The 26742-nt window shown below is 43.2% G+C and overlaps 1 protein-coding gene across 1 annotated transcript in view; it reads right to left on the bottom strand.

The window, feature by feature from the left end:
• Window positions 1-23598, bottom strand: part of SGCG (sarcoglycan gamma) — a 151978-nt gene extending 128380 nt beyond the window's left edge. Inside the window, exon 1 of the mRNA XM_075919276.2 lies at window positions 23476-23598. Within this exon, the coding sequence (XP_075775391.1) occupies window positions 23476-23493 (18 nt within the window). The 5' untranslated portion in view covers window positions 23494-23598. The remainder of the gene's footprint in view (window positions 1-23475) is intronic.
• Window positions 23599-26742: the final 3144 nt, after the last annotated feature.

Here is a 26742-nt window from a genome sequence, read left to right as displayed (position 1 = left end):
TTGAAGGACTTCATATGCTCAAAGATAAGTTTATACATATTTTAAGAAATTTCTTTGAAAATTGGCTACCCATTCTAGGGGGATAAAAAGAGCCATCCCAAAATCTATTCAGAATCCAAAACACTATAATGCTGTTGCTTCATTTTGATAAAATTTGTCTGTTTCCTTTATATAAAGCTGTTCTATTTCTCCTGTTTTATTTCCCATTTGAGAGAAAAGAAATATTGCTCTGATTCCTAAGTGACATGATATTTATTTAAAAAACAACAAATGGTCTGGTAGCACTTTATAAACTAACAAAACATGAAGATGGTATCATGTGCCCATCTTCATGTTTTGTTAGTCTATAAAGTGCTACCAGAACATTTGTTGTTTTTTTCTGTAACAGACTAACTCGTCTACGTCCTAAAGCTTATGATATTTATTGTCATCTTTGCCACCTATCTAATGTCTGAAAGGTTAAAAATAAAAAATAAAAAAAATAAATATCTCACTTAATATTCTCAGAAGGGTTCAAACACTGGGACTGGAACAATAACTTATTTTTAATTAGTTCTGGATCCTATGAAGGAAAGCTGACCGGTTTGAACACAAGTGAAGAAAGATTTTAGCAGGTCTGGAGACAGAATAAGCTATGCCCTTGAGATACTCTGGTAGCTAATTAAAGAGTCCCTGTGTCTTGAGTGATGTGTCCTCCTTGTGTCCTCTGGGGCGAGAAAAGCTGCTACGGGTCTCCCTGGTGTGCTGGGGCTGGACTCCCCCAGCACAGCAGGGAGACAGGAGCAAAGCCGCAGAGGCGGGGGACGCCGCCGCCTGTGCGGCTTTGCTCTGGGGCAAAGGAGCAAAGCCGCACGGGCGGCGGGACCCCGCTGCCCGTGCGGCTTTGCTTGGGTCTCCCTGCTGTGCTGGGGGGGGACTCCCCCAGCACAGCAGGGAGACAGGAGCAAAGCCGCAGAGGCGCAGGACCCCGCCGCCTCTGCGGCTTTGCTCCGGGTCTCCCTGGTCTGCTGGGGGGGGGGGAGCGCAGCTAGTGCGCCCCCCCCCAGCAGACCAGGCTTTTGTTGTGGACGCCTCAGGTAGAGCAGCTGGGCTGCTGCCGGTTTGGTCCTGGGGGGACCTACCCAGCAGCGCCCCAGCTGTTCTGTCCCAGGCTCCAGATTCAGCCGTTGTTGAAACTGATCAGTGGCTGATTCCAGGAAGCTGGGGGCAGAGCAACTCTGCCTCGGGCTTCCTGTAGTCAGCCCCTGGTCAGTTTCAGCAGCAGCGGCTGAATCTGGAGCCAGTTCCGAGTTACGTAGAAATTCAACTTAAGAACAAACCTATAGTCCCTATCTTGTACGTAACCCGGGGACTGCCTGTACAGCTAAAATTAGGGAAAATAATGGGAAGGTTAACAAGACTTGTTTGTCTCTGCAATGGTTAAATGCAGTGTAGCAGCTATCTACAGGAAACTGTAATTTGTTTGAATTAGTGTGCTAAGTGAAACTATCTCTGATTTAAAAGATTAGGTTCCTCAAAGGATTTTTAATATTAAATTCCAATAGTAGATTACTCCTGGGGGAATTCTGCCACCACACACATGCAGAATTTATATTTCCTACAGATTTCTTTCCTTTCCCACAGCAAATGATGAGGAAGCAAAGGGAAGCTACAAGGATAGTCATGCATCCCTCCCTAGAAGCACGGGCATAACATTCCAGGCAGCCAGTGAAGAGATGAATCATGGGGAGAGTGAGGATTGTCCAGCGGCTTCTGACCTCCGTTGCTAGTCCCATCTGGACTGTAGAAGGCAGGACTTGCTCTTCCCCTGCAAGTACAGGATGGACCTCCCTGATCCAGCATCCTTAGGACCTAACCGGTTCTGACGGAGGAAGTTAGCAATACCAGAGGAGGTCAATTCCGCCCCCTCTGCTGACAGACTCTAGGCTCTCTACTGTCTGTCTGCAGACCTAGCAAGGCTCCCCTCCCCATTGTCAAGCTCCTCTGCCCCCAGACTGCTGGCTTTCAGCTCTGCTGGCCCGTTCTGGCCACTGATGCTCCACTGTCCCAGACCCACCAGGGATGTCACAGCTCAACTCACCAAGGAACAGGGATTGACGGCTCTGTTCCCTGGGGCCACAAAGGCTTCCCTGCGACCACCAGGGCTCTGCTCCCTGAGGCCTCCAGAGCTTTGCAGCTCCAGGCCACGTGAGCTCTGTAGCTCCAGGGCCACCAGGGCTCCATTCCATAGGGCCGCCAAGGATGCTGCAGTTCTGCTCCCCGCTGCACCCAGACCACCAAGGCTCCACTGCCATGGGGTGCCAGGGCTTCACTCTGCAGCACCTGGATACTAGGGCTCCATGGCTCTGCTTCCCTGGGGCCACCAGGGTTGCCATGGCTCCCCTACTCCAGGGCTGCCTCAAGCAGCCCCATAGCCCCCAGTTCTCTGGTCCAGAGGCCCTCTGGTCTTGTAATATCCACGCTCATGCTGGACCATAGATGTTGCTAGACCAAATCCTTTGGTCATTATCTTTGAAAACTCGTGGAGATCGGGAGAGATCCCGGAAGATTGGAAAAAGGCAAACTTAGTGCCCATCTTTAAAAAAGGGAAGGACAATCCAGGGAACTACAGACCAGTCAGCCTTACCTCAGTCCCTGGAAAAATCATGGATGGGATCCTCAAGGAATCCATTTTGAAGCACTTGGAAGAGGGGAAGGTGATCAGGAATAATCACCATGGATGCACAAGGGGCAAGTCATGCCTGACCAATCTGATTAGCTTCTATGATGAAGTAACTGGCTCTGTAGATATGGGAAAGTCAGTGGATGTGATATACCCTGATGTTAGCAAAGCTTTTGATACGGTCTCCCACAATATTCTTACCAGCAAGTTAAGGGAATATGGATTGGATAAATTGACTGTAAGATGGATAGAAAGCTGACTAGACTGTCGGGCCCAATGGGAAGTGATCAACGGCTTGATGTCAGGTTGGTGGTTGGTTTCTAGCGGAGTGCCCCAAGGATCTGTTCTTGGACTGGTTTTGTTCAACATCTTTATTAATGACCTGGATGAGGGGATGGATTGCACCCTCAGCAAGTTTGCAGATGACACTAAGCTAGAGAGAGAGGTAGATACTCTGGAGGACAGGGATAGGGTCCAGAGTGACTTGGACAGATTAGAGGATTGGACCAAAAGAACTCTGATGAGGTTCAACAAAGACAAGAGTAGAGTCTTGAACTTGGGACGGAGGAATCTCAAGCATTTTTACAAGCTGGGGACTGAATGGCTAAGTAGCAGTTCTGCAGAAAAGGACCTGAGGATTACAGTGGATGAGAAGCTGGATATGAGTCAACAGTGTGCCTTTGTAGTAAAGAAGGCTAATGCCATATTAAGTTGCATTAAGAGGAGCATTGCCAGTAGATCCAGAGATGTGATTATTCCTCTTTATTTGGCTCTGGTGAGGCCACATTTGGAGTACTGCGTCCAGTTCTGGATCCCCTAATTACAGGAAGGATGTGGATGCATTGGAGAGGGTCCAGCGGAGGGTGACCAAAATGATTAGGGGGCTGGAGCATATGATCTACGAGGAGAAGCTGAGGGAGTTGGGTCTATTTAGTCTGAAGAAGAGAAGAGTGAGTGGGGATTTGATAGCAGCCTTCAACTTCCTGAAGGGAGGTTACAAAGAGGATGGAGAAAGGCTGTTCACAGTAGTAACAGATGGCAGAACAAGGAGCAATGGTCTCAAGTTACAGTGGGGGAGATGTAGGTTGGATATTAGGAAAAATTATTTCACTAGGAGGGTGGTAAAGCACTGGAATGAGTTACCTAGGGAAGTAGTGGCGTCTCCATCCCTACAGGTGTTTAAGTCTCCGCTTGACAAAGCCCTGGCTGGGTTGATTTAGTTGGGATTGGTCCTGCCTTGGGCAGGGGGCTGGACTTGATGACCTCCTGAGGTCTCTTCCAGGTCTGTGATTATATGAACCTGTAATGGCTGGGGTTACGTCATATTCATCCCCCAAAACCTTCCAAGCTGATGGAAGTTTTGCACATTCTCCCTTCACATGCAGCCTGCTTCCTGTCCCAATCACTCCTTAACCAAGCAGGGAAGGGTCACTGTACAAGGAGTTGTGCTCCCACTCACCCAACCTCCATACATCCGGAAACATTCTGTACCTCAGAGTCCCCAGACGAGCCTCTCAACCCTGTGCAATCAGAACCCCCCCACACCTCCATCCTGTCAAACTTCACCTCCTGCATGCAGAGCCCCCTGCACCCTGACCCCACACTGAGCTCCACCTTCTGGTGAACACCCTCCTCCCCCCCCCTAGAGTCTCATTACCCCTGTACCTGGCACTCCACAATGAGCTCTTATGCACCCAAATCCTCCCAATCCCAGACAGTGCACCAAAGTGATCCACCCACATTGCCACATAGAGAAACCTCTTATCCCATATCTGTATCACCCCACACTAAGACCTTCAACACTTGGATTCTTATGGGCTGAGTCTGCTTGTACCACACCTGAATTGGGAACCAGGATGGGCATGTATGTGAGACTCTGTCCCCCTTGCTTATAATCTTCGTGCTCCTGGCATGGAGGGGCAAGGTCCCAGAGTATTACTGGGGCAAGCCTGGCCCTCACAATGTGTCAGGGATGGGTGCAGCCTCACCTCCAAGTCCATGACCCAAAGGCTGGGGGAAGCAGGATGACCTCCTAGCTCCCTGCAACCAACAATCTATGCTCCCCACTGCCATGGTAGAGCCTTCACATTTATTGACAAATAAAATATGTAGAATTATAAAATATTGGGTTCACAACATCTTTTGCACACAATTTGTAATTTTTTGGCACAGAATTCCCTCAGTAGTAGTAGATGTGACTTCTTTATCAGTCTCAGAGGTGTAGCCCCATTTTTCTCCACTCAAGCTCATCTGAAGAAGTGGGTTTTGCCCACTCATGATATTATGATTTTGCTCATGATATTATGTATATTTTTGTTAGTCTTTAAGATGGCACAGGATTACTCATTCTTTATTAGTGTAATCCATAGTGGCTTTAATCAGAGGCTCCCCGTTAAGAAACATTGGTCTTACTTTACATATTGAATTTCTGGCAGGATGAAATATGGGTTCTTTGCTGTCCTATCATTTAAATAGCCTAACCTACAATTCTAGAAAAATCCTGATGTCCTACAGGTCTCTTCACTTTGCAGCCTTCCTTCTTCTCCACTCAGTGACTTGCTTTATATTACTAAGGTTTAATCCTGAAAACAGAACTTAAACAAACGTGTCTTGGTGGCCTTTCAAATTTCTGTGGCTATTTAGTGCCAACATTTCTGTATCTGCTTAATGGTTCTATTAACCCAGATGATGGTTTTTGAATAGATGCCTGTCACGCACACTTGCGAAATGCTGTAGCCTTGCAGACTACCTCAATTTCCCATTAAAAACTCCTCATAGTCTAAAACAAGAGTGGGGAACCTTTTTTGGATCAGGGACCACGGAGCCACAGAAAAATCAGTCAGGGCATGCACACAAGTGCGAAACAAAAAAAACATCCTTCATCAGCATGGGCTCCCAATGCTGGGGGGAGCCCCAAGACTCAGGAGCCAGATCCAGGGAAGCCAGGGGCTGCATTCTCACCTCTGGTCTAAAAGTTATAACATAAAATCTCCTTGCTGGGGTTCTACTTTATTAAATATTTAAATGTAGTGTGTTCTCCTTTAGGTGTTCAGAGAGTTTGTTCAGCCCTTCTTGAAGCCCATGTTTATCAATCCTGGCCTCCCCAGTCTGTGGTCTCTCCCCTAAGGTTCACGGGGGTTGCACACCTGGGAGCCTGTAGTCTCTGGACACTGCTCTACCTTAAGAGAACTTATTGCCTTATGAGCATGTCTTTGCAACTGATGACCCAAACCCATGTGCTTATTATTCAATTAATTGCTTAGATGAGCTCATTCATTTTAATTTAATTCCTCATGGGTAGCCTCTGCCCAGACCCAAAAGGGCACAGGAACCCCATTCCAAAGCCCCTGTATGCTGTAATTTTTGAAATATACTGGAAGAAAAGAACTATATTGTGCTGCCTTGGACTCTGAGGACTCTGTGTTCAAAGGCCACATCCAAGAACATTCCAACATACATTCACACATTACTGAGAAATGAAGATATGAACAGAAGTCTATATTGCAGCCTGGAGCTCATTCATTTTAATTTAATTCCTCATGGGTAGCCTCTGCCCAGACCCAAAAGGGCACAGGAACCCCATTCCAAAGCCCCTGTATGCTGTAATTTTTGAAATATACTGGAAGAAAAGAACTATATTGTGCTGCCTTGGACTCTGAGGACTCTGTGTTCAAAGGCCACATCCAAGAACATTCCAACATACATTCACACATTACTGAGAAATGAAGATATGAACAGAAGTCTATATTGCAGCCTGGAGTAGCCGCTGATTTCTTCCTCTCAGAAGACAGACATCCTCATGGAGTGAATTCGACATGGAGAAATTTCAGTCATATATGCTTCATATCAGCACAGGTCTACCTAGCCAAGCATACCAGGGAGTTTGTCCTGCTCTGACCCACTTCTCAGTGCTTACCAGGCAGTACCTTCTTCTTTGAGTGCTGTTCCTGTAGGTGCTCCATGCCAGGTGTCTGGAGAGCAGTGCCCTCTTGGAGGTAGGCTTTGGAGTCATGCCTGAGTGATGGAAGAGAGGACAGCCCATCCAATCATGGCTGTAGGGATGGGATGTCTGTAATGGCATAGTGTTTCCCAAAGGTATGTTCAGAGGACCATGTTGCTGCCCTACATATGACCTGCAATAGGACGTCCTTCAGAAATGCTGTGGACATCACTACGGCTTTGAATGTCACTGGATGTGGTGGCTGCTTTTTATGTATCCTGTAGTAAGTATATATACCATATGGTATCCATTTGGAAAGTTGTTGAGATGAGATAGCTTTGCCTTTTGGGCAGTCAACAATAGAAAAAATCTGGAGGATTCACAGAAAGGTTTGGTGCTATCAAGGTAAAAGGCAAGGACTTGCCTAATGTCAAGTGTGTGGTGAGATACCTGTAAAGCGTCCTTGTGTGCCTTGGAAAAGAGGGTAGTTAGATGCATTGGCTCATTGGTATGGAAGATAGAGGTCACTTTTGGTAGAAATTTGAGGTGTGGGAGTAATGTTACAGTTTTTTGTGAAAATAGTGAAGGAGGGGTCCACCATAAAGGCCACTATCTCTCCCACCCATGTAGCTGATGCAATCACTATCAGGAATGCCACCTTCATGAACATATGGAGGAGAGAGCATGTGGCTAGGGTTCAAATGGAGGCCTTGTGAGGCTTTGGAGGATCTGGTTTAGGTCTCAGGGAGGTTTAGGTTCCCGAATCATTGGATATATATTTTGGATACCTGTTAAAAATCATTTGGTGATGGAGTGGAAAAAAACTGAGGAGTCATCAATTGGACCACGGAATGTTGTAATGGCCAACAAATGGGCCTTGAGGGAACTGAAAGATAGGCCTGACTCTTTGAGATTGAGCAGGTAATCAAGTATGCTAGTAAGGGGTGCATGGTCAGAGGCATTTGATGCATCTGTTGTCACCATATGGAGAACCATTTACATTTGTAGAGATAAATCTTGGTTGTGGGACAGTGGCTGTTTAATAGTATCTCTTTTACTTTGTCTGAAAAAGTTTCTTCAGCATAATGGAACCATAAAGCAAATCAGGCTTTGAGGTGGAGAGCTGCTGGATTGGGATCTAATGTCTGATCATGGTGTTGAGATAGCAGATCCAGACACTGTGGGAGTGAGTGGGTAGTGCAGAATACCAGACACTTGAGGTAAGGGAACCTTGTCTGCCTAGGCCTGATTGGTACGATCAGGATAATGTGTGTCTCATCTTGTCAAATTTTCTGAATCACTTGGTTTATGAGTGGTAGGGCTGGGCAAACATACAGGTCCAACCTTTTTATCTCTTTGTCATTGTTGGTTTATCTGAGTTGTGGGGCCCTGGGGCGTTCTTGGGTTGTGTCTACTACCAGTGAATTAGGCTGAGGGTGGGTAAAAAGAAATTCCATACCCTTAGGGGGTACAAAATACTTCCTATCAGCCTTTTTGTTGGTCGGGGGTACTGATGCTGGAGCATGCCAGATCTCATCGGCAATGTCGAGAAGTGCTTCATTCAAGGGAATGGTGAGTCGAGATCTATGCTGCGACTGGAGGTTCTTGAAAAGCTTATGCTGCTTGTCACTAATCTCCTCCAGTGGTATATCCTGCGTGACAGCAACCCTCTTAAACAGTTCCTGGAACTGACAGAGATCATCTGGTGGTGAGACCTCACCGGGGATGACAGCTTCATCGGGCGGGGAGAAATCTACAGGTGAAACCTCAGGTGGTTGGTCAGCAGGAGGTGTGTGACTACTCTCAGGGGCTATGCAAGGTGGCGGTGTAGTACAATGTGGTGGAGTGAGTGGAGCAGATGTTGGTAAATGCCTGGATGAATCGTATCCGTATTGCAATCGAGAACGTGAACGTGAACGGTAGTAGTAGGATCATCTATCATATGGGTCATACAAGTAATGGTCATGAGAGTGGTATAATCTGTCCAGAGGTGACCGTCTGTCTAGAGAGTACAGTGATCTGTGTTGTCTATCATGTAAACGTGGAGAGGAAGGAGGGACCGATTGACGATACAAGATTCGAGAGGGCACCGGGGAGAGAGAGCGGTGTCTGCTATGCTGGTTACCTTGCACAGGGCATGCTGCCAGGAAAGGAGATGGAATATCCCAAGGTGAATGTGGAGGTCTACATGGACTGCCATGGTAGATCGGTGAACACGGTGCCGGCAGAGATGGTGCCGGTGCCGGGGAAAAAACTGGCGAACAGGACCAACCGCAGTAGGGAGAAGCCAACAGTGCCGGGCTATGGGCGCTGAGGTTGGAAAGATTCTGGTTGTCTCTCGGTGCTGAGCTTATATGCACTGCATCGGTGCCGACAGCCTGCTGCGCTGTATGCTCCGGCGCCGCTTTGATAGCCCGCACCGTTATGATGGTCGGTGCTGGTGTGGTTGGAGCCGAAGGTAGTCTCAGTGCCGGGCCCTTTGGTGCCGGTAGTTGGATTGCCGGCGGGGCCGAAGCCAATCTCGGTGCTGAGGGTGGCACGGAGTCTGCTGTAGGGTTAGATTTTGGTGCCGATACAGATTTTGGGTGCGATGAGGGTATGCCAGACGTGCCAGGTTTATCCCCCTGACTAATTCGGCTGTGCGATGTGACCGGAAGAGACCCGGTTCGAGATGGTCTCGGTTTCTTTTTGGCTGCCAAGTTGGGCGATGAAGCCCTCCATTTTAGATGTTGCTCAATGGGCGCGGAACTTTGAGGCTGTAGTGCCTTATCAAATAAAAACATGCACAGCCATCTCTCCCTCTCCTTGCAAGCCCGGGAGGTAAGCTTCGAGCAGTGCTGGCACTTTTGGGATATATGAGATTCTCCCAAGCACTTTAAACAGCAGGTATGGCCATCGGAGGTAGGCATTGCCTCGCGGCACTTCTCACATTTTTTGAAGCCTGGTGAGGACGGCATAGTAAGCGTCTCAGCTGTAGCTTAGCTGAAGCTCACAGATATAATTCGTTCTCGGTTGCTGCGCTTCTTCTTCTTCTTTTTTTTAAACTATATACAAGAAAAATTCTCTCTCTTTTTTAACTATATACGAGAAAAAGGGTGAGAGGGGTGAGAGAACCACAGAAGACAAGATATAGGCTTGTCAACGGGAAATGGGTAGAATTAAAAGGATGGGTTTTTTTAAACAAGGTATTTGTATGAACTGGGAACAAGGAAGAAGATAAAGAGAGAACTACATACAGACAGTTTCACAATGGCGAGCTCATATTCGAGAGCGTAGTTCCATGCATCTGCAGCCTGAGGTGGTCGAAAGAAACTGGCGGGGGCCGGACCGCGCCACAGAAAAGACCGTGAACGCTGCAACACCAGGGCGCATGCGCGGTCCAGCCAGAGACTGCTTCTAGAAAGATCTCCGTCTGCAGCGCCGGGGCAAGCCCAGTACCAACAGTGGAGCACTCGCGGCGATATCCTCTAAGAAGAACTAGATGATATAATTACCCACTAAATGATGTTTCCTTCCACCTTCGGATACACAATAAATCCAACTCCCCCGACTTTTCCTTCTGCTGCACCCTGAAAGATTTGTGATCCATCTTTCCATTTTGCCATGATTTCCTTACTCCTTCTGGTTTCTGTTATGGCAAGAATATCAATGTGAATACAATGCAATTCTTCCAGCAATATATTGATGTGCTCATCACTTGAGAGGGATCACACATTAAGTGTGATAACATATAAATTAATACAAATTGATGTTCTCGATACTATGAGATTCTTAGGATCCTCTGCCTCCATATCCACTATTCCACCCCTATCGCCATCACTGTGGAAATGAGGAGGAACCGCACAGGACTGAAGGTCATGCTGTATTATTGTGTTCATAGTTGCTGAGGCCAAAACGTTGCCTGGTGGCCAATCTTCTGGTGATGAACCTCTCCACACTTTGCTGGGCTGGTCCTTGGATAGTGGACACACAGTCTGCCGCCAGAACCAAACTCAAAACATTTCCAGCATGGTAGAACCTCCACTGGCATAGTCTTCAAGAGTTCAGGGTCACCTCCATGCCAGGATTTTGTGGAGAATGATGTTAAAATAAACGTCAAATGGGAAGAAAGGATAAAGGTGAGAGTTAGGCAGTGTGTGTGGGTACAACCTTTCTGCTCAGATCCATTTAAATATGCAGTCAATTCTCAGTCATGGGAAAGGGACAGAACCAAAGTTATTGATTCCGATTACTACCACATTTTAGCAAAGTTTGACAAATGTAAAACTGTTGCCACTGTGGAGAAGCCAAAGGAGTCTAAATACTGTCGTAACCAGCAAATGCTTGATGTTCTTGCCAAGGGGAGAGACAGGGCAGCCAAGAGCAATAACGGCCTGGAGTATAAGCTCGTCTGTAAATTGTTGAGAAGAAAGATGATAGAAGATTATGAGCAGTATCACCTTGCAAAACAGCAAAAAGCAGCTGAAGAGCAAACAAGTTTGCAAAAAACTCAGTGTAAAAACCAGCTATGCCAAACTCTTCCAAGAACGTTCGTTGATAAAAACAGAAGAACGACAAACAGACATGAAATGGAACAAATTTGTTGGCGCTTTTATAACGAGCTATTTTCATCTGTAAGAACAGTGGAGCCATTGTACCTGGATTCCACCACTCTTGAACCTGATGTGCTCTGCGAAGATGTGCCAGCGGCACGTCCCATTTATGAAGTTGGGAAGAGCGGCTGGTTTAGACCAAGTACACATAGAAGAACTTCCTGCAGGAGGTGATATACTTTTAAAAACACTTAGGGTACGACTACATTACATGGCTCCGTCGATGGAGCCATGTAGATTAGTTCACTCGGCAAAGGGAAATGAAGTGGTGATTTAAATAATCGCAGCTTCATTTAAATCAAAATGGCCGCTGTGCTGTGCCGATCAGCTGATTGTCTAGACGGGGATCTGCTGACCCCAGAACCCTTCATCAGAAGATCTTGTAAGCCTCATTTCACGAGGCATAAAGGATCTGCCAATGATTATTTAAATCGCCATTTCATTTCCCTTTGCCATCCTGCCTAATCTACATGTCTCCATCGACAGAGCCATGTAGTTTAGACACACCCCTAGTGAGGGATTCTCAAGATACATCAAAGAGGGGAGAATTCCAAAAGATTGGAAGAGATTTAAAGCTATTCTTCTGCTGAAAAAAGCATCCGAGAAGACATTCACAACTATTGACTCATCTATCTGGTTTCTCATATTTACAAGGTCTTTATGAGAATGATCTATGCCCGTATTGAAGGTGTCCTTGAGGAAAACACGAGAAGGGAACAGGCAAGCTTTCATAGGGGATTCTCCACAGTGGACCAATTTTGTGGTCACACAGATGACTGAAAGGTGTAGAGAGTACAAGATCCCACTATGTTTGTTATTCATTGACTTTAAAAAAAGCCTTTGACTTGGTGGAATAAAATGCAGTTTTAAGTGTTCTCCTTTTGCATGGTGTTTCCCCTGTGTATGTTAGAATCATACAAGATTCCATGATGGATGCAACTACGGAAATCATGCTTTTTGATGATCCCTTGATCATCGAAGTTGAGTGAGGCGTAAATCAGGGGGACATTTGTTCACCAAAGTTGTTTGCCAGCATCCTTGAAGACATCCTGTGGAAGATCAAAGTGAAAGATGGATTTCTGATTGATGGTGAGGTTCTTCAGATGCTCCTTTTCACAGATGACATTGTTCTAATTGCTTCAAAACCTGCAACATTGCAAATCCTCCTCAATTACATTGGTAAGAACACAAAGGATATTGGCCTGAACGTCCACACTGGAAAAATGAAATGGATGAAATATGCATAATTGTTCAGAGTACGTCATGCAGTTGGATGGACAGACTGTCAAGCTGGTAGATCAATATGTATATCTTGAACAAGCATTGCAGATGGACGATGAGTTGGGCCCAGAGTTGAGCAGGAGGAGAAAGTTGGGTTAGATTGTCTTTGCGAGTCTGCATAGTGTTTTTCTCGATCCCAAACTTTCCACTACTGCCAAAGCCCATCTCTTTAACACCATTATCCTTCCGATAATGCTCTATGGCTGTGAAACATGGAACTTAATGCTTAAAGGAGAATTAAAGCTGTAAATCACCCTAAGAGCAATGGAAAGACACATGGTGGATGTAAGCAGATTACAGCATGTTACTATCGATGATCTGTGTACTAGAAGTGGTGTCAATGATATCATCCAAGTTATGTACAATCAGAAAAGGAGATGAGCTGGCCATGTAGAAAGAGAGAGAGACAACAGCTGACAGCACATATATTTCATTGGTATCCACGAGACGTAAAAAGTACAAGAGGAAGACCTCCAGCACATTGGGCGGATCCTTTAAGGAAGATTCATGGAAGGACATGACGAGAACTACACAAAACAGGACGTTGTGGAAAAGTTGTGATCTGCATCAGTGACGAGACTATTCATATAGATGAAATCATGGATCTTCCAAGTATTCCAACCAAGTATAATTGTTATACTTGAAGATATATACATTAGCTGTGATCCTATATTTCAAACGTTAGCTCATGGAGTGGAGTAACATTCCAGGAGAAGCTAGCCAGCATGTCTGGGAAAGGCTGTTCAGGTTGATTGAGCCATCAAAGAACATTCAACAAACAATGTAGCAAGGGAAGCACCCAACTACACTGAATGGACCTTCCTGAAAACCTTCAATCTTTAATGTGGGCCATAACATCTGCCTAACAAGGACTGAGTGGACATGAATGGACAGATGACTTGCTCATGTGACAAACTCCATTTTGTAGCTATATTTTTCCACAGAAAGCATCTGGAATCCATCCTCATGGAGTCAGTATGCTGGAGGTTCCTCCATTTGTCCTCAATCTAACTCCTCACCTCTGGAGGATTTTTGCTCTGAACTGAAGCTTGAAAGGACTGATAACCCATCCTAAAAGGGGATGTATTCCAGAGACTTGATTTAAGATAGTTGATTATTCCATCTCTGCTACAAGCATGCATCAAGAACTTGGCAATTGGTGTCTTTCTTTCTTTCTTTCTTTCTTTCTTTCTTTCTTTCTTTCTTTCTTTCTTTCTTTCTTTCTTTCTTTCTTTCTTTCTTTCTTTCTTTCTTTCTTTCAGCGTTTAGATTTTAGATTCTACAGAACTGGCTACAGCATGCTTTTGGGGTAAGGTCTGAGTTATAAATTGACATGGGAATGTGGCTGATTTGGGATCAGAAGAACATCTTTTGATTTAGTGAAAGTGGTTTTCATACATCTTACCTGTATAGGGAGTGGTACTGGGGTGTATGACGGGGTGTACCACCCCCACACTGGGGCTGAAGGAGTTAAGCCTGACTACCTTGCTGAAAATGCCCTGCTCCCACAGCACTGCTGGACATGCTCCAAATAAAGGCCCCTGGACCAGTACATGTATTTTGTCTCAAAAGAATGCTATTCTTCTCGCTTACCATGTATTCCCACTTTTCCTCTTATTTTTTGAGACCAGTCATGCAATACTTTGTGACATTCACACTCAGGAAATTGGCATTAATCTTGGAACATTACCATTTTTACAAAATTTACAATACTGTTCTGGAACTTAATTTTTATTTTTGGGCAACTATCATACTACAAGTATAATCTAATAAAAGTGTGCAGCAAATAACACATTCCTATAATTAACAATAATCCAAAATAATAAGTAATATCAAATTTTTGGACAATAAAATTAAGGAAATGCTTATTATGTATTTTAATATTGAGTGTGATTCAAAATATTTTAATATTAACAAGTTACTGACACTTTCAGTGATCAAAAAAGTGTTTTATTTGTCTTTCAGTGTGAATGCTATGGAGAGGAACAGAGAGTGCACTAAGCAGTCCATAGGAAATGGAATTTGGTTTGGACTGTTTTGGTTTTGGTCTTTACTGAGACATATATTTTTAACTCGTGATTCTACAGATAACTTTCTGTTTTCAAAGATGAATGTACTAAAGTTTTCTGAATTTTATTATGATTGTAGCATATACATATCTCACTCCATACACATAAGCTACGTCTACACTGGAATGATTTTGCGCAAATACTTTTAATGGAAGAGTTTTTCCGTTAAAAGTATTTGCGCAGGAGAGTGTCTACATTGGCATGGATGCTTTTGTGCAAAAGATGTGCTTTTGCGTAAAAGCATCTGTGCCAGTGTAGATGCTCTCTTGCGCAAGAAATCTCCGATGGCCATTTTAGTAATCGGGCTTTCTTGTACAAGAAATTAATGTTGCCTGTCTACACTGGCCTCTTGCGCAAGAATACTTGCGCAAGAGGGCTTATCCCTAAGTGGGAGCGTCAGAATATTTGCGCAAGAAGCACTGATTTTGTACATTAGAACATCAGTGTTCTTGCGCAAATACTCGCGGCCAGTGTAGACAGGTGGCAAGATTTTGCTTTTGCGCAAAATCTTGCCAATGTAGACACAGCCATACACTTTACAAACTGAGGCTTTGTCTACACCAGTGTTTCTGAAAGAGTTCCGTGAAATCACTTTCAGAAACACATTAACTGGCCACCCCAGTTTGTTTATTTACTGGTGCTACGGCCACGGAGCCTTGCGGCTCCCGTTGTCTTCGTTTCATCCTTTGCAGCCAAGGGGAGCTGCAGGAAGTGGTGGCCCTGCCCATGCTGCTTCCCGCAGTTCCCCTTGGCTGCAAAGGACAAACGGAGCTAATGGGAGCTGCAAGGCTCTGTGGCCGTGGAACCAGTAAATAAACAAACTGTAAATTAACAAACTGTGGCCAGTTAATGTGTTTCTGAAAGTGATTTCACGAAACACTTTCAGAAACACTGGTCTAGACTACACAGTTCTTCTGGAAAAAGACTTTTTCCACTTCTTTTTTTTTTGGAAGAGGCTTTTCCAACATTTGGCCCACCTACACTGGGCCAAATGTCGGGAAAAAACCCTTTTTTGGAACATCGCTTCTTCCTTGTAAATCTTCCTTGTTTACAGGGATGCCGAAAAAACATGCCTGCTCTTCTGAAACTTTTTTTGGAAGAGTAGACGCGTTCCTTGGATGTGGCAGTCTAGATGTACTCTGAGTTGTTTCCCTAAGTAAAAGCTAGCATTATGAAAAGCTATTTTTGTTTCACTTGGAGATGCAATTTACTGACACGATGTTTGCCACCCAACTGCTTCAAGTAATTTAAAAATCATGCAAAACAAAATAGCACAAACACAAAACATTCCATTTGCAGAATGTATCTTTTACTAAAGCTACAACTGCTTAGACCAAGGCTAAATATAGCAGACAATTAATTCTCTTCCCTCAAGCTCCTGTTTACAAAAACTCAATTTATTATTATACATGGGAGTTCTCTTCTCCGAACACATAAACAAAATAAGTTGTGTATATACAGACACACAAAATTTCTCTCTGACTCCTTTGCCTGTAACGCTTCCCTAGCTTCTGGTTTTTGAGAGAGGCTGGCATAGTTAATCTCTTCACAGAAATGGTACTGCTATGGTAGTTGCACTAATTGTATTCCTGGTAATAATAAAGACCAAAGAACTGATTTTAATTTATACTAATACAGCTTTACACCATTCTGGGCTAGAGGTGTTAAATTTAGTTTAATCAACTAATAGACTAGTTCATGGATTTTCCATCAACTACTCGATTAGTCGATAAGCAGGGAACCACACTGAGGTTAGCTCCCGGCCCAGGAGCTAACCCCGCTGCGGCTCTGCCTTTCAAATTAATTAAGAGCCAGTTGGTTCTTAATCCATTTAATAGGCTGGTACGCAGCGAGGGGGACACCGTGCAAGTCAGGAATCAGCTGCCTGGGTTGCACTGGGTCCCAGCAGAGGCACGTCTGGGACTAGGCACAGGGAAGGAATCAACTGATTCCTAGCTCATGCCTGGTCCCCACTACTGCCATGCCTCCCCTATCCCCTGCGGAGACGGTGCTGGGGGGAGCTAGCTTTTAAGCCAATGCCCCCCAACACTGGCTACTGCTCCTCCCCTCCGCCCTCCTCCCCGCTGCCTCTGACAGACTAGTCAAGGGACTGGTCGACTAGTCACATAGGGTATGTCTACACTACCACCCTAGTTCGAAGTAGGGTGGTAATGTAGGCAAACAGAGTTGCAAATGAAGCCCGGGATTTGAATTTCCCGGGCTTCATTTGCATAAATCCGGGCGCCGCCATTTTTAAATGTCCGCTAGTGCGGACTCTGGGCCGCGCGGCTACACGCGGCATGGACTAGGTAGTTCGGACTAGGCTTCCTAGTCCGAACTACCGTTACTCCTTGCGGCCCGGAGTCCGCACTAGCGGACATTTAAAAATGGCAGCACCCGGCTTTATGCAAATGAAGCCCAGGAAATTCAAATCCCGGGCTTCATTTGCAACTCCAGTTGCCTACATTACCACCCTACTTCGAACTAGGGTGGTAGTGTAGACATACCCTTACATCCCTATTCTGGGCAGTATTTATGAGTTTTAGGGTAGTTGAGCATGCAACTCTAAAATACCAGGTGTAGAACAAGAATTTAAATATGCTTATTGATATCATTTTAAATATGATGCCAAAATGTGTTTAAAAAGGCAATGAAGTAATAAAAAGGAAGAATGATGATGATGTCATCTGGGAGATGAATTACAGAATAACTATTCAATTGCAGATTGTTTTTTTTTAAAACAAACTTGGCTGCTCTTGACACCTCTTAATGATAGACATTATATATGCTAACACATATTTAAATATCTAGGTACGTGAAACTGTTTAAATGTTTCATAGCTATTTCTTCATTTTTAAAAATTACAGTTTGAATATGACACTGGATTTTTGGTTGTCATGAACCATTATTGGTAGTAAATCCAGTACATGTAGTAGTTCATAAATGAGGAGATTGACATAATAGGCATCACTGAAACCTGGTGGAATGAGGAAAATCTGTGGGACACAATCATACCGGGATATAAAATAGATAGAAAGGATAGAGCAGGCCGGATGGGTGGCGGAGTGGCACTGTATGTGAAAGATAATGTAGAATCAAACTAAATAAAAATATTAAGTGAATCAACATGTTCAATAGAATTGCTATGGATAGTAATTCCATGCTCCAATAATAAGAAATTAGCAGTAGGGATATATTACCGACCACCTGACCAGGACAGCGATACTGACATTAAAATGCTAAGGGAGATTAGGGAGGCTACTAAAATAAAGAACTCTATAATAATGGGGGATTTTAATTACCCCCATATTGACTGGATACATGTCACCTCAGGAAGAGAAGCGGAGATAAAATTTCTCAATGGCTTAAATGACTGCTTCTTGGAGCAGCTGGTGCAGGAACCCACAAGGGGAGAGGCAATTCTCGATTTAGTCCTGAGTGGAGTGCAGGATCAAGTCCAGGATATAACCGTTACAGGACCACTTGGGAATAGTGACCATAATATAATAACATTCAACATTCCTGTGGTGGGAAGAACACCTCAGCAGTCCAGCACCCTGACATTTAATTTGAAAAAGGGGAATTACACAAAAATTAGGAGGTTAGTTAAACAGAAATTAAAAGGCACAGTGACTAGAGCCAAATCCCTGAAAGCTGCATGGAAACTTTTTAAAGACACCATAATAGAGGCCCAACTTAACATAGCAAGAGACCTAAAAAAGAGTCACCGTGGCTTAACCACCATGTAAAAGAAGCAGTGAGGACAAAAAGGTATCTTTTAAGAAGTGGAAGTCCAATCCTAGTGAGATAAATAGAAAGGAACATAAACACTGTCAAATCAAGTATAAAAATGTAATCAAAAAGCAAAAAAAGATTTTGAGGAACAGCTAGCCAAAAACTCAAAAAGAAATAGCAAAATGTTTTTTAAGTACATTAGAAGCAGGAAGCCTGCTAAAAAACCTGTGGGTCTCTTAGATGATCGAGCTATAAAAGGAGCAATCAAGGACGATAAAGCCATTGCGGAGAAACTAAACGATTTCTTTGCTTCAGTCTTCACGGCTGAGGACGTTGGAGAGATTCCTGAATCTGCACCGTCCTTTGTGGGTGATGAATCTGAGAAATTGTCCCACATTGAAGTGTCATTAGAGGAGGTTTTGGAACAAATAGGAAAACTTAATGTTAACAAATCTCCAGGACCGGATGGCATTCATCCAAGGGTTCTAAAAGAACTCAAATGGGAAATTGCTGAGCTATTATCTGTGGTTTGTAACCTATCCTTTAAATCGGCTTCCGTACCTAATGACTGGAAGATAGCTAACGTGACACCAATATTTAAAAAGGGCTGTAGAGGCAATCCTGGCAATTACAGACTGGTAAGTCTAACTTCAGTACCGGGCAAATTAGTTGAAACAATAGTAAAGAATAAAATTGTGAAGCATGTAGAAGACCATAATTTGTTGGACAAAAGTCAACATGGTTTCTGTAAAGGGAAATCCTGTCTTACTAATCTATTAGAGTTCTTTGAAGGGGTTAACAAACATGTGGACAAGGGGGATCCAGTAGATATAGTATACTTGGATTTTCAGAAAGCCTTTGACAAGGTCCCTCACCAAAGGCTCTTGTGTAAATTACATGGTCATGGGATAAGAGGGAAGGTCCTTTCTTGGATTGAGAACTGGTTAAAAGACAGGAAACAAAGGGTAGGAATAAATGGTAAATTTTCAGATTGGAGAGGGGTAACTAGTGGTGTACCCCAAGGGTCAGTCCTGGTACCAATCCTTTTCAACTTATTCATAAATGATCTGGAGAAAGGGGTAAGCAGTGAGGTAGTAAAGTTTGCAGATGATACAAAACTGTTTAGGATAGTCAAGACAGAAGCAGACTGTGAGGGACTCCAAGAAGATCTCACCAAACTGAGTGATTGGGCAACAAAATGGCAAATGAAATTTAATGTGGATAAGTGTAAAGTAATGCACATCAGGAAAAATAACCCCAACTATACGTACAGTATGATGGGGACTAATTTGGCTACGACAAATCAGGAAAGAGATCTTGGAGTTATCGTGGACAGTTCTCTGAAAACTTCCACGCAGTGTGCAGCGGCGGTCAAAAAGGCAAATAGGATGCTAGGAATTATTAGGAATGGGATAGAAAATAAGACCCAGAATATCTTACTGCCCCTGTATAAAACTATGGTACACCCACATCTTGAATACTGTGTACAGATGTGGTCTCCTTACCTCAAAAAAGATATTTTGGCCTTGGAAAGGGTTCAGAAAAGGGCAACTAAAATGATTAGGGGTTTGGAACGGGTCCCATATGAGGAGAGGTTAAAGCGACTGGGACTTTTCAGTTTAGAAAAGAGGAGACTGAGGGGGGATATTAGAGGTCTATAAAATCATGAGTGGTGTGGAGAGGGCCGATAAAGAAAAGTTATTTATTAGTTCCCTAAATAGAAGAACTAGAGGACACCAAATGAAATTAATGGGTAGCAGGTTTAAAACTAATAAAAGAAAGTTCTTCTTCACACAGTGTGTAGTCAACCTGTGGAACTCCTTGCCAGAGGAGGCTGTGAAGGCTAGGACTATAATAGAGTTTAAAGAGAAGCTAGATAATTTCATGGAGGTTAGGTCCATAAAAGGCTATTAGCCAGGGGATAAAATGGTGTCCTTGGCCTCTGTCTGTCAGACTCTGGAGAGGGATGGCAGGAGACAAATCGCTTGATCATTGTCTTCAGTCCACCCTCTCTGGGGCACCTGGTGCTGGCCACTGTTGGTAGACAGGATACTGGGCTAGATGGACCTTTGGTCTGACCCAGTACGGCCGTTCTTATATTCTTATGTTCTTATGTACCTCAGACCATTTCTCCAATTTGTCCAGATCATTTTGAATTATGACCCTATCCTCCAGAGCAGTCGCAACCCCTCCCAGCTTGGTATCATCTGCAAACTTAATAAGCATACTTTCTATGCCAATATCTAAATCGTTGATGAAGATATTAAACAGAGCCGGTCTCAAAACAGACCCCTACGGAACCCCACTTATTATACCTTTCCAGCAGGATTGTGAACCATTAATAACTACTCTCTGGGTACAGTTATCCAGCCAGTTATGCACCCACCTTATAGTAGCCCCATCTAAGTTGTATTTGCCTGGTTTATTGATAAGAATATAATGCAAAACCGTATCAAATGCCTTACTAAAGTCTAGGTATACCACATCCACCGCTTTTCCCTTATCCACAAGACTCATTATCCTATCAAAGAAAGCTATCAGATTGGTTTGACATGATTTGTTCTTTACAAATCCATGCTGGATGTTCCCTATCACCTTGCCACCTTCCAAGTGTTTACAGATGATTTACTTAATTACTTGCTCCATTATCTTCCCTGTCACAGAAGTTAAACTAACTGGTCCATAGTTTCCTGGGTTGTTCTTATTTCCCTTTTTATAAATGGGCATTATATTTGCCCTTTTCCAGTCTTCTGGAATCTCTCCTGTCTCCCATGATTTTCCAAAGATGATAGCTAGAGGCTCAGATACCTCCTCTATGAGGGTATGTCTACACTACCACCCTAGTTTGAACTAGGGTGGTAATGTAGGCAACCGGAGTTGCAAATGAAGCCCGGGATTTGAATTTTCCAGGCTTCATTTGCATATTGCTGGGCACCGCCATTTTTAAATGTCCGCTAGTGCGGACTCCGTGCCGCGCGGCTACACGCGGCATGGACTAGGTAGTTCGGACTAGGCTTCCTTGTTCCACAAGGAGTAACAGTAGTTTGGAATAGGAAGCCTAGTCAGAACTACCTAGTCTGTGTAGCCGCGCGGCACGGACTCCGCACTAGCGGACATTTAAAAATGGCGGCGCCCGGCAATAAGCAAATGAAGACCGGGAAATTCAAATCCTGGGATTCATTTGCAACTCCGGTTGCCTACATTACCACCCTAGTTTGAACTAGGGTGGTAGTGTAGACATACCCTCAGTTCCTTGAGTATGCTAGTATTCTAGTATACTTGATGGTAGCAGTTTTCGTTTTTCTCAGAGCTAGTGCATCTGGGACTCTGGGAAGTTTTTGTAAACAGAGCCTATAGAGGCAAGATATTTAAGGTCTCTTACAGGCCCCCATCTTCTGCACTCAGAGTGCCAGAGTGGGGAACAGTCCTGATAGCATTCTTCAGAGCTTAGCAACATTAATTTTAAATCCCTCATTGGCAGGGAGACTTAAATTTTGAACAAAGACCTGGGATATTTATTCAAAAAAGCTTCTTATCTTATAAAACATGCAGAATACGGGGTTCTTCTTAAGCTGATATCACCAAATATTTGTAATTGCCTAGTAATTTTGCACAGATTACACATTTTCATTATATTAAGAAGAAAAAACTGTAATTTTTATAAAACAGAAATGTAATTTTATGGAATATGCCTTTTATGGTAATATAGTGCAGTTATTGTAATTTAACATTCAGTAAAAACAAATTTAATATATTTTGCTTAGCAAATAAAGACAACAAACTGTTATTCTGTAATCTATTGCAGGTCAATATAATAAGTTTTGGAAATACTGTTATAAATGTTATGCATCAAAGGCATCATATACATTTTAAAAACCAGAATTGTTAGCAAGTGATGCATAGTCACAGATAAGTAATTCATTACAGTATTTTTGTATAATTTGCAAAAATTGTAGTTTGTGAAACTAAAACTAATTCTTTGTTTTCATAGGCTGACATTTGTAATTGATTTAAATCAACATAAACATTGGCATTCCAACTGATCACACTTATCCATGAGGCTCTATTCCCTTGAAATGAAAAACTGTAATTAAATCTACAAACTTAATATTCCACACACTCACAGAAAGCAGATAAAACTTAAATATTAATTTCAAATTTAGGAAGAATGACAATTTGATACGGCACAGTTAAAACTTATGCTCCCAAAAAAGAAGTAAAGGTAAATATAATTTTATATTTTGTATATGTTGGCAACTGCAAACAACATTAAAAAATATAACCTGTAGAGCAGTTAATAGAGTAGCTCAGTGAAAATGGGGCATTATTTGAGGAGTGGAATCTAAATTGCTTATATTGTACCCATGTATGTAGTCAAACGTAAAAACAGATTACCTGATTCTTGTATTCTTATAAAGTTGAGGATTTTCCTGCTATTTTTGGACAATCTTTTGTAAATAAGCTTCATATGGAAAACATTATGTAGGATACATGATACAGGATATGGGGCATGACTATACACAATTTGCAAGGTATACTACTCTAATCATATTATGAAACAGCATTCAGCAAGATATCTAACTGGTCACTGCAAAGTAGACTTTAACTAACAGGCTTGCGGACACATATCTTTTCTTCTCTGAAGAACAGGTTATTTTTAAGCCTGTTTTATAAAAACAAAATCCAACACAGGGTAAAAATTATATATCATTGCTTCTGGCTTTGAGCCTTACAATAGAAGATCTACTTTGCTAATGGCTGCTCAAAATTAGCTACAACAATCCATATTTAAACTCATTTAGCATCTATCCATGGATCAAATCCCAAGGCCACTGAAATCACAGGGAGTCATGCCAATGACTTTAATGGAATCAGGATTTGGTCCCAAGTGCTTATTTAAGTGTCCAATCCTTCATATATTCACACATATAACTTTGCTTAAGAAAACAGTTCTATTTATATCAATTGAAAGACAGCAATAAAGTTACCCACATGTTGGTTTGAAAGATTGAGCATTAAAATCAGCATTTAGGCACCTATATTTGAAAACTGCAACAACAATCTTAAATAACCACTCCTCATAACACAGCATCCTCTTATCTATTATTACTTAATTATATCCTAGTATACATTTTATTTTACAAGCTTTGCAATATATTCATTTTTGTAAAACTATCTGAAAGACAGTCTTATTACCTGTATGGATGGCTCCATCTTCTAATGCATTAGTACTTCTTCCGCCATGAAAGAGAGGGTTCATGTATCATGTTGTTGAGAGCACCACCAAGTCTCTAATCATTTTCCCCCACTTAAAGTAGTAAGAACTGTGAAAGGATATCATATTTCACAATGGAAAAAATGTATGCTTAATGATAAATCTATTTACTATGTGCCAACAGTTTCATGAAAACTTAGAAACTTGTCAATCTGAAATCTAGTCAGCTTTTGAAAAACAGAACAGAAACGTTTCCCAGCCCCAACCATACATTTTTAAAATTCTTCCCCTCTCTCTTCTGATGCTATGTGAAAGAGCCACACTAGTATGAGAAACTGACTAAAACAAAAATTAAATATACACCTTAAAAGCTGGACCCCTGCCAACAACACAAAATGCTATCAAAACCACATAGGGTCATTGATTCTGATAGAGCTACTTGGATAAATAACCACTCATTAATTAATAAAGGGTTCCAAGTCTAGAAAATAGATAAGTATTGTTTTTGCTGATTTCCTTGTTATAGTAACCAATGGTGCTGTTACCTGTAACAACAGAAATGTGATTTTTACACTAACAGTATGTTTTTTCTTTAAAGGGACACACTAAATTTGGCTCAATTAGGCATTTTTGTTATAACCCCTCCCAAAACAAGAGATGTGAATATGTACCCATTTACACAATTAATTGCCTGGGGTCATTGGTTAATCCTAATAGTTACATACAATGTGCCTCGCCCACCCCCACCTCTGTATCAGAGACTGTGGGGGGAAGGGCAAGTGGGAGATGGTGCTTGCAGGGAGTTGGATTAAAAACTGGCTCCCCCTGAGCACCAGCTCCCTCAGAGCCGCCTGACCACCCCTGAGGTGGGTGGAGGGGGAGGGCAGAAGCAGGGATGGTGCACATGGGAGCCAACTTTTAAGAGGACACCTGAAGTATACCAACTTCCACAGAGCCCCTCCCCCAGTGCCTCTGATGCAGAGGCAGTGGGGCATGGGCAGGCAGGCTCTGGTACGTGCAGGTAGCTGTCTTAAAAGCTGGCTCCCTATGAGTACTAGCTCCCACTTGCCCCCTCCCATGTGTAAATGTATACCCACTATAAACTTCAGTGGTTACACAGTCACAAAAATAAACACATTTTAACATTCCTATCCAAAATCCCGTGTCAAAAAAAATCTAAGGTTAACAGAACTTTAATTCCATTAAAAAAATCCCTTTGGTGTTTGCATCAAACATTGCAGCACCGTATTGGTGCTTGAGAATTTAAAAGTGAAACAACTACACCTGGAACCAATGGAGCAGTTCAAGTTCAGTTTCTGTTGCTTTAGGAAAAATAGGACTGGCAGCAACATATTCTTTGTGAGGGGACATTCTCTGTGTACAACATACATCACAAGTCTGAAACAGCCCAAGTCTACTGACCTTCAGAACACATTGAGAAGTACATCTATTTATGCAGGCTACTAAGAAGGTGGGCTTTGAGAGCAATCAGATTTGAAGTAGACAAGGAGTTTGATCACTGGTAGGTGGTTCAAATTTGGGTTTGTAATTCATTGTACAGCACTTAAAACCTTAGTTATGAACCCCTTTTTATTTATTTGTTTCATAAATCTAAATAAACAAACCTTCATAAACAAATGTGAAACTGTTTAGTTTATTTTCACTGGCCTACCTAAAAGCAATGAAAACAAAACAGTATAGAGAAAAATAAATGAGACTTTAAAATTCTTCAGTTTTAATCTGAAATGTTACTAGAAACTAGGGATGTAAAATCCCATTTAATTGGTTAACCAGTTAAATTAAATGTTTAACCAGTTAACCGATTAAAGGTAGAATAGCTGCAGGGGCTGCTCAAGCTTGACTGGGCTGAAGCGACTCCCCCAAATCGCTGCGGTCAGGCCGGAATGGCTTGCCACCATGGACAGGGTGGGCAGGGAGCTGCTCCAGCCCTAACCCGTTAACCAGAAATATTAAGTGTCACCTATTAAGGGTGGGGCTTAACATTTAACCATTCACATCCCTCCTAGAAACAATATTTTTTGAAACATTACTTTGAATGTAAGAGAATTCCTTAAAGGAAACAAAGCAAAATAAATATTTCCAACTGCCCCCCCACATGGCATATTAATTAGTGTATCATATAGTGAAACAAATAGTATGCTGAAATCTCACACAGATACATGAAGATTAAGGGCAATTGTTTAAGGAGAGTCTGTTTCCTTTAATTTTTACAGAAATCTAAGATGCTATACAAATTATGCAAATATCAATTCAGAATTAAAATGTATTTGATAAAGATGCTAACATTTTACATCCACAATGAACTGTCCATGTATAATGAAAAGTTTAAATATTGAACACATTTAAACAAATTAAACTAGATTACATTAACTGCTGTCTACAATATCCCTCTTCCAAAGAACTAAAGTCACAATCTCCACCATTCAAATGTTGCAACTACTGTATATGTCTTTGCAGAAAGTGCTGCATCTATCCACCTCCTTCCCCTCCCAGCAGCAAGCACTTACGTTGGGGCTGCCCCTCATTGTGAATTTTGTCACTGGTTTGCTGATTCGTGTGGAAGGCAATATTAGCTTCCAGGAAAACCGTGACCATATGTCAGGTAACAGCAACAGGCTCACTTTATAACCCACTCCCTTGGCGAAACCAGTTCAAGCGAACTGATTAGTTCCACTTCTGGGAAAAATCCGGATTAAAAAATCCGGAACAAATGCCACCTAACGCCTCCACCCCTTTCCACCCAGAGCAAATGTTTTCCTCTCTGTCCAAACAACCGGTGGTGCAAGAATTACTTTCCTCGGTGCCCTCATCCCGCTACTGTAGGCAATGGGCTTAGCCGTGCAGCACGGGATAGGGTGGCCATACGGGCTGCACGAGATGTCGGGGATGGACACGCGAATGGAAGCGAGGGACGGAGTTGGGTGGCGCTGTGGGATGGAAGTGGGGCAGGCGGTGAGGTGGGATGGAAGGAGACGCAGTGTGGGGAGCAGGAGGCTGCATGGGATGGGATGCCGTATGGGGTGGGGGTGAGGAAGAAAGCTGCATGGGCTGGAGGGCGGCCGAAAGGGAGCGGGAAACGCAGAGAGCTACATGGGATGGGAGAGGCAGCACGGGCTGCTTGGGACGGGGGTGGCCCCATGGGCAGCGGCGAGGCAGGAGCCTGGGGGCGGGGGGAGCGGGCAGGGGGTGTCCGGGTGGGTGGCCAGGGCAGCGGAGTCCGGTGCCTG

This window comes from Pelodiscus sinensis, chromosome 1 (assembly GCF_052426305.1).
Source record: "Pelodiscus sinensis isolate ZL-2025 chromosome 1, ASM5242630v1, whole genome shotgun sequence".
Lineage (NCBI taxonomy): Eukaryota > Metazoa > Chordata > Testudines > Trionychidae > Pelodiscus > Pelodiscus sinensis.
The sequence above is the reverse complement of the archived record's forward strand: the minus strand, read 5'-3'. Positions and strand labels throughout refer to the sequence as shown.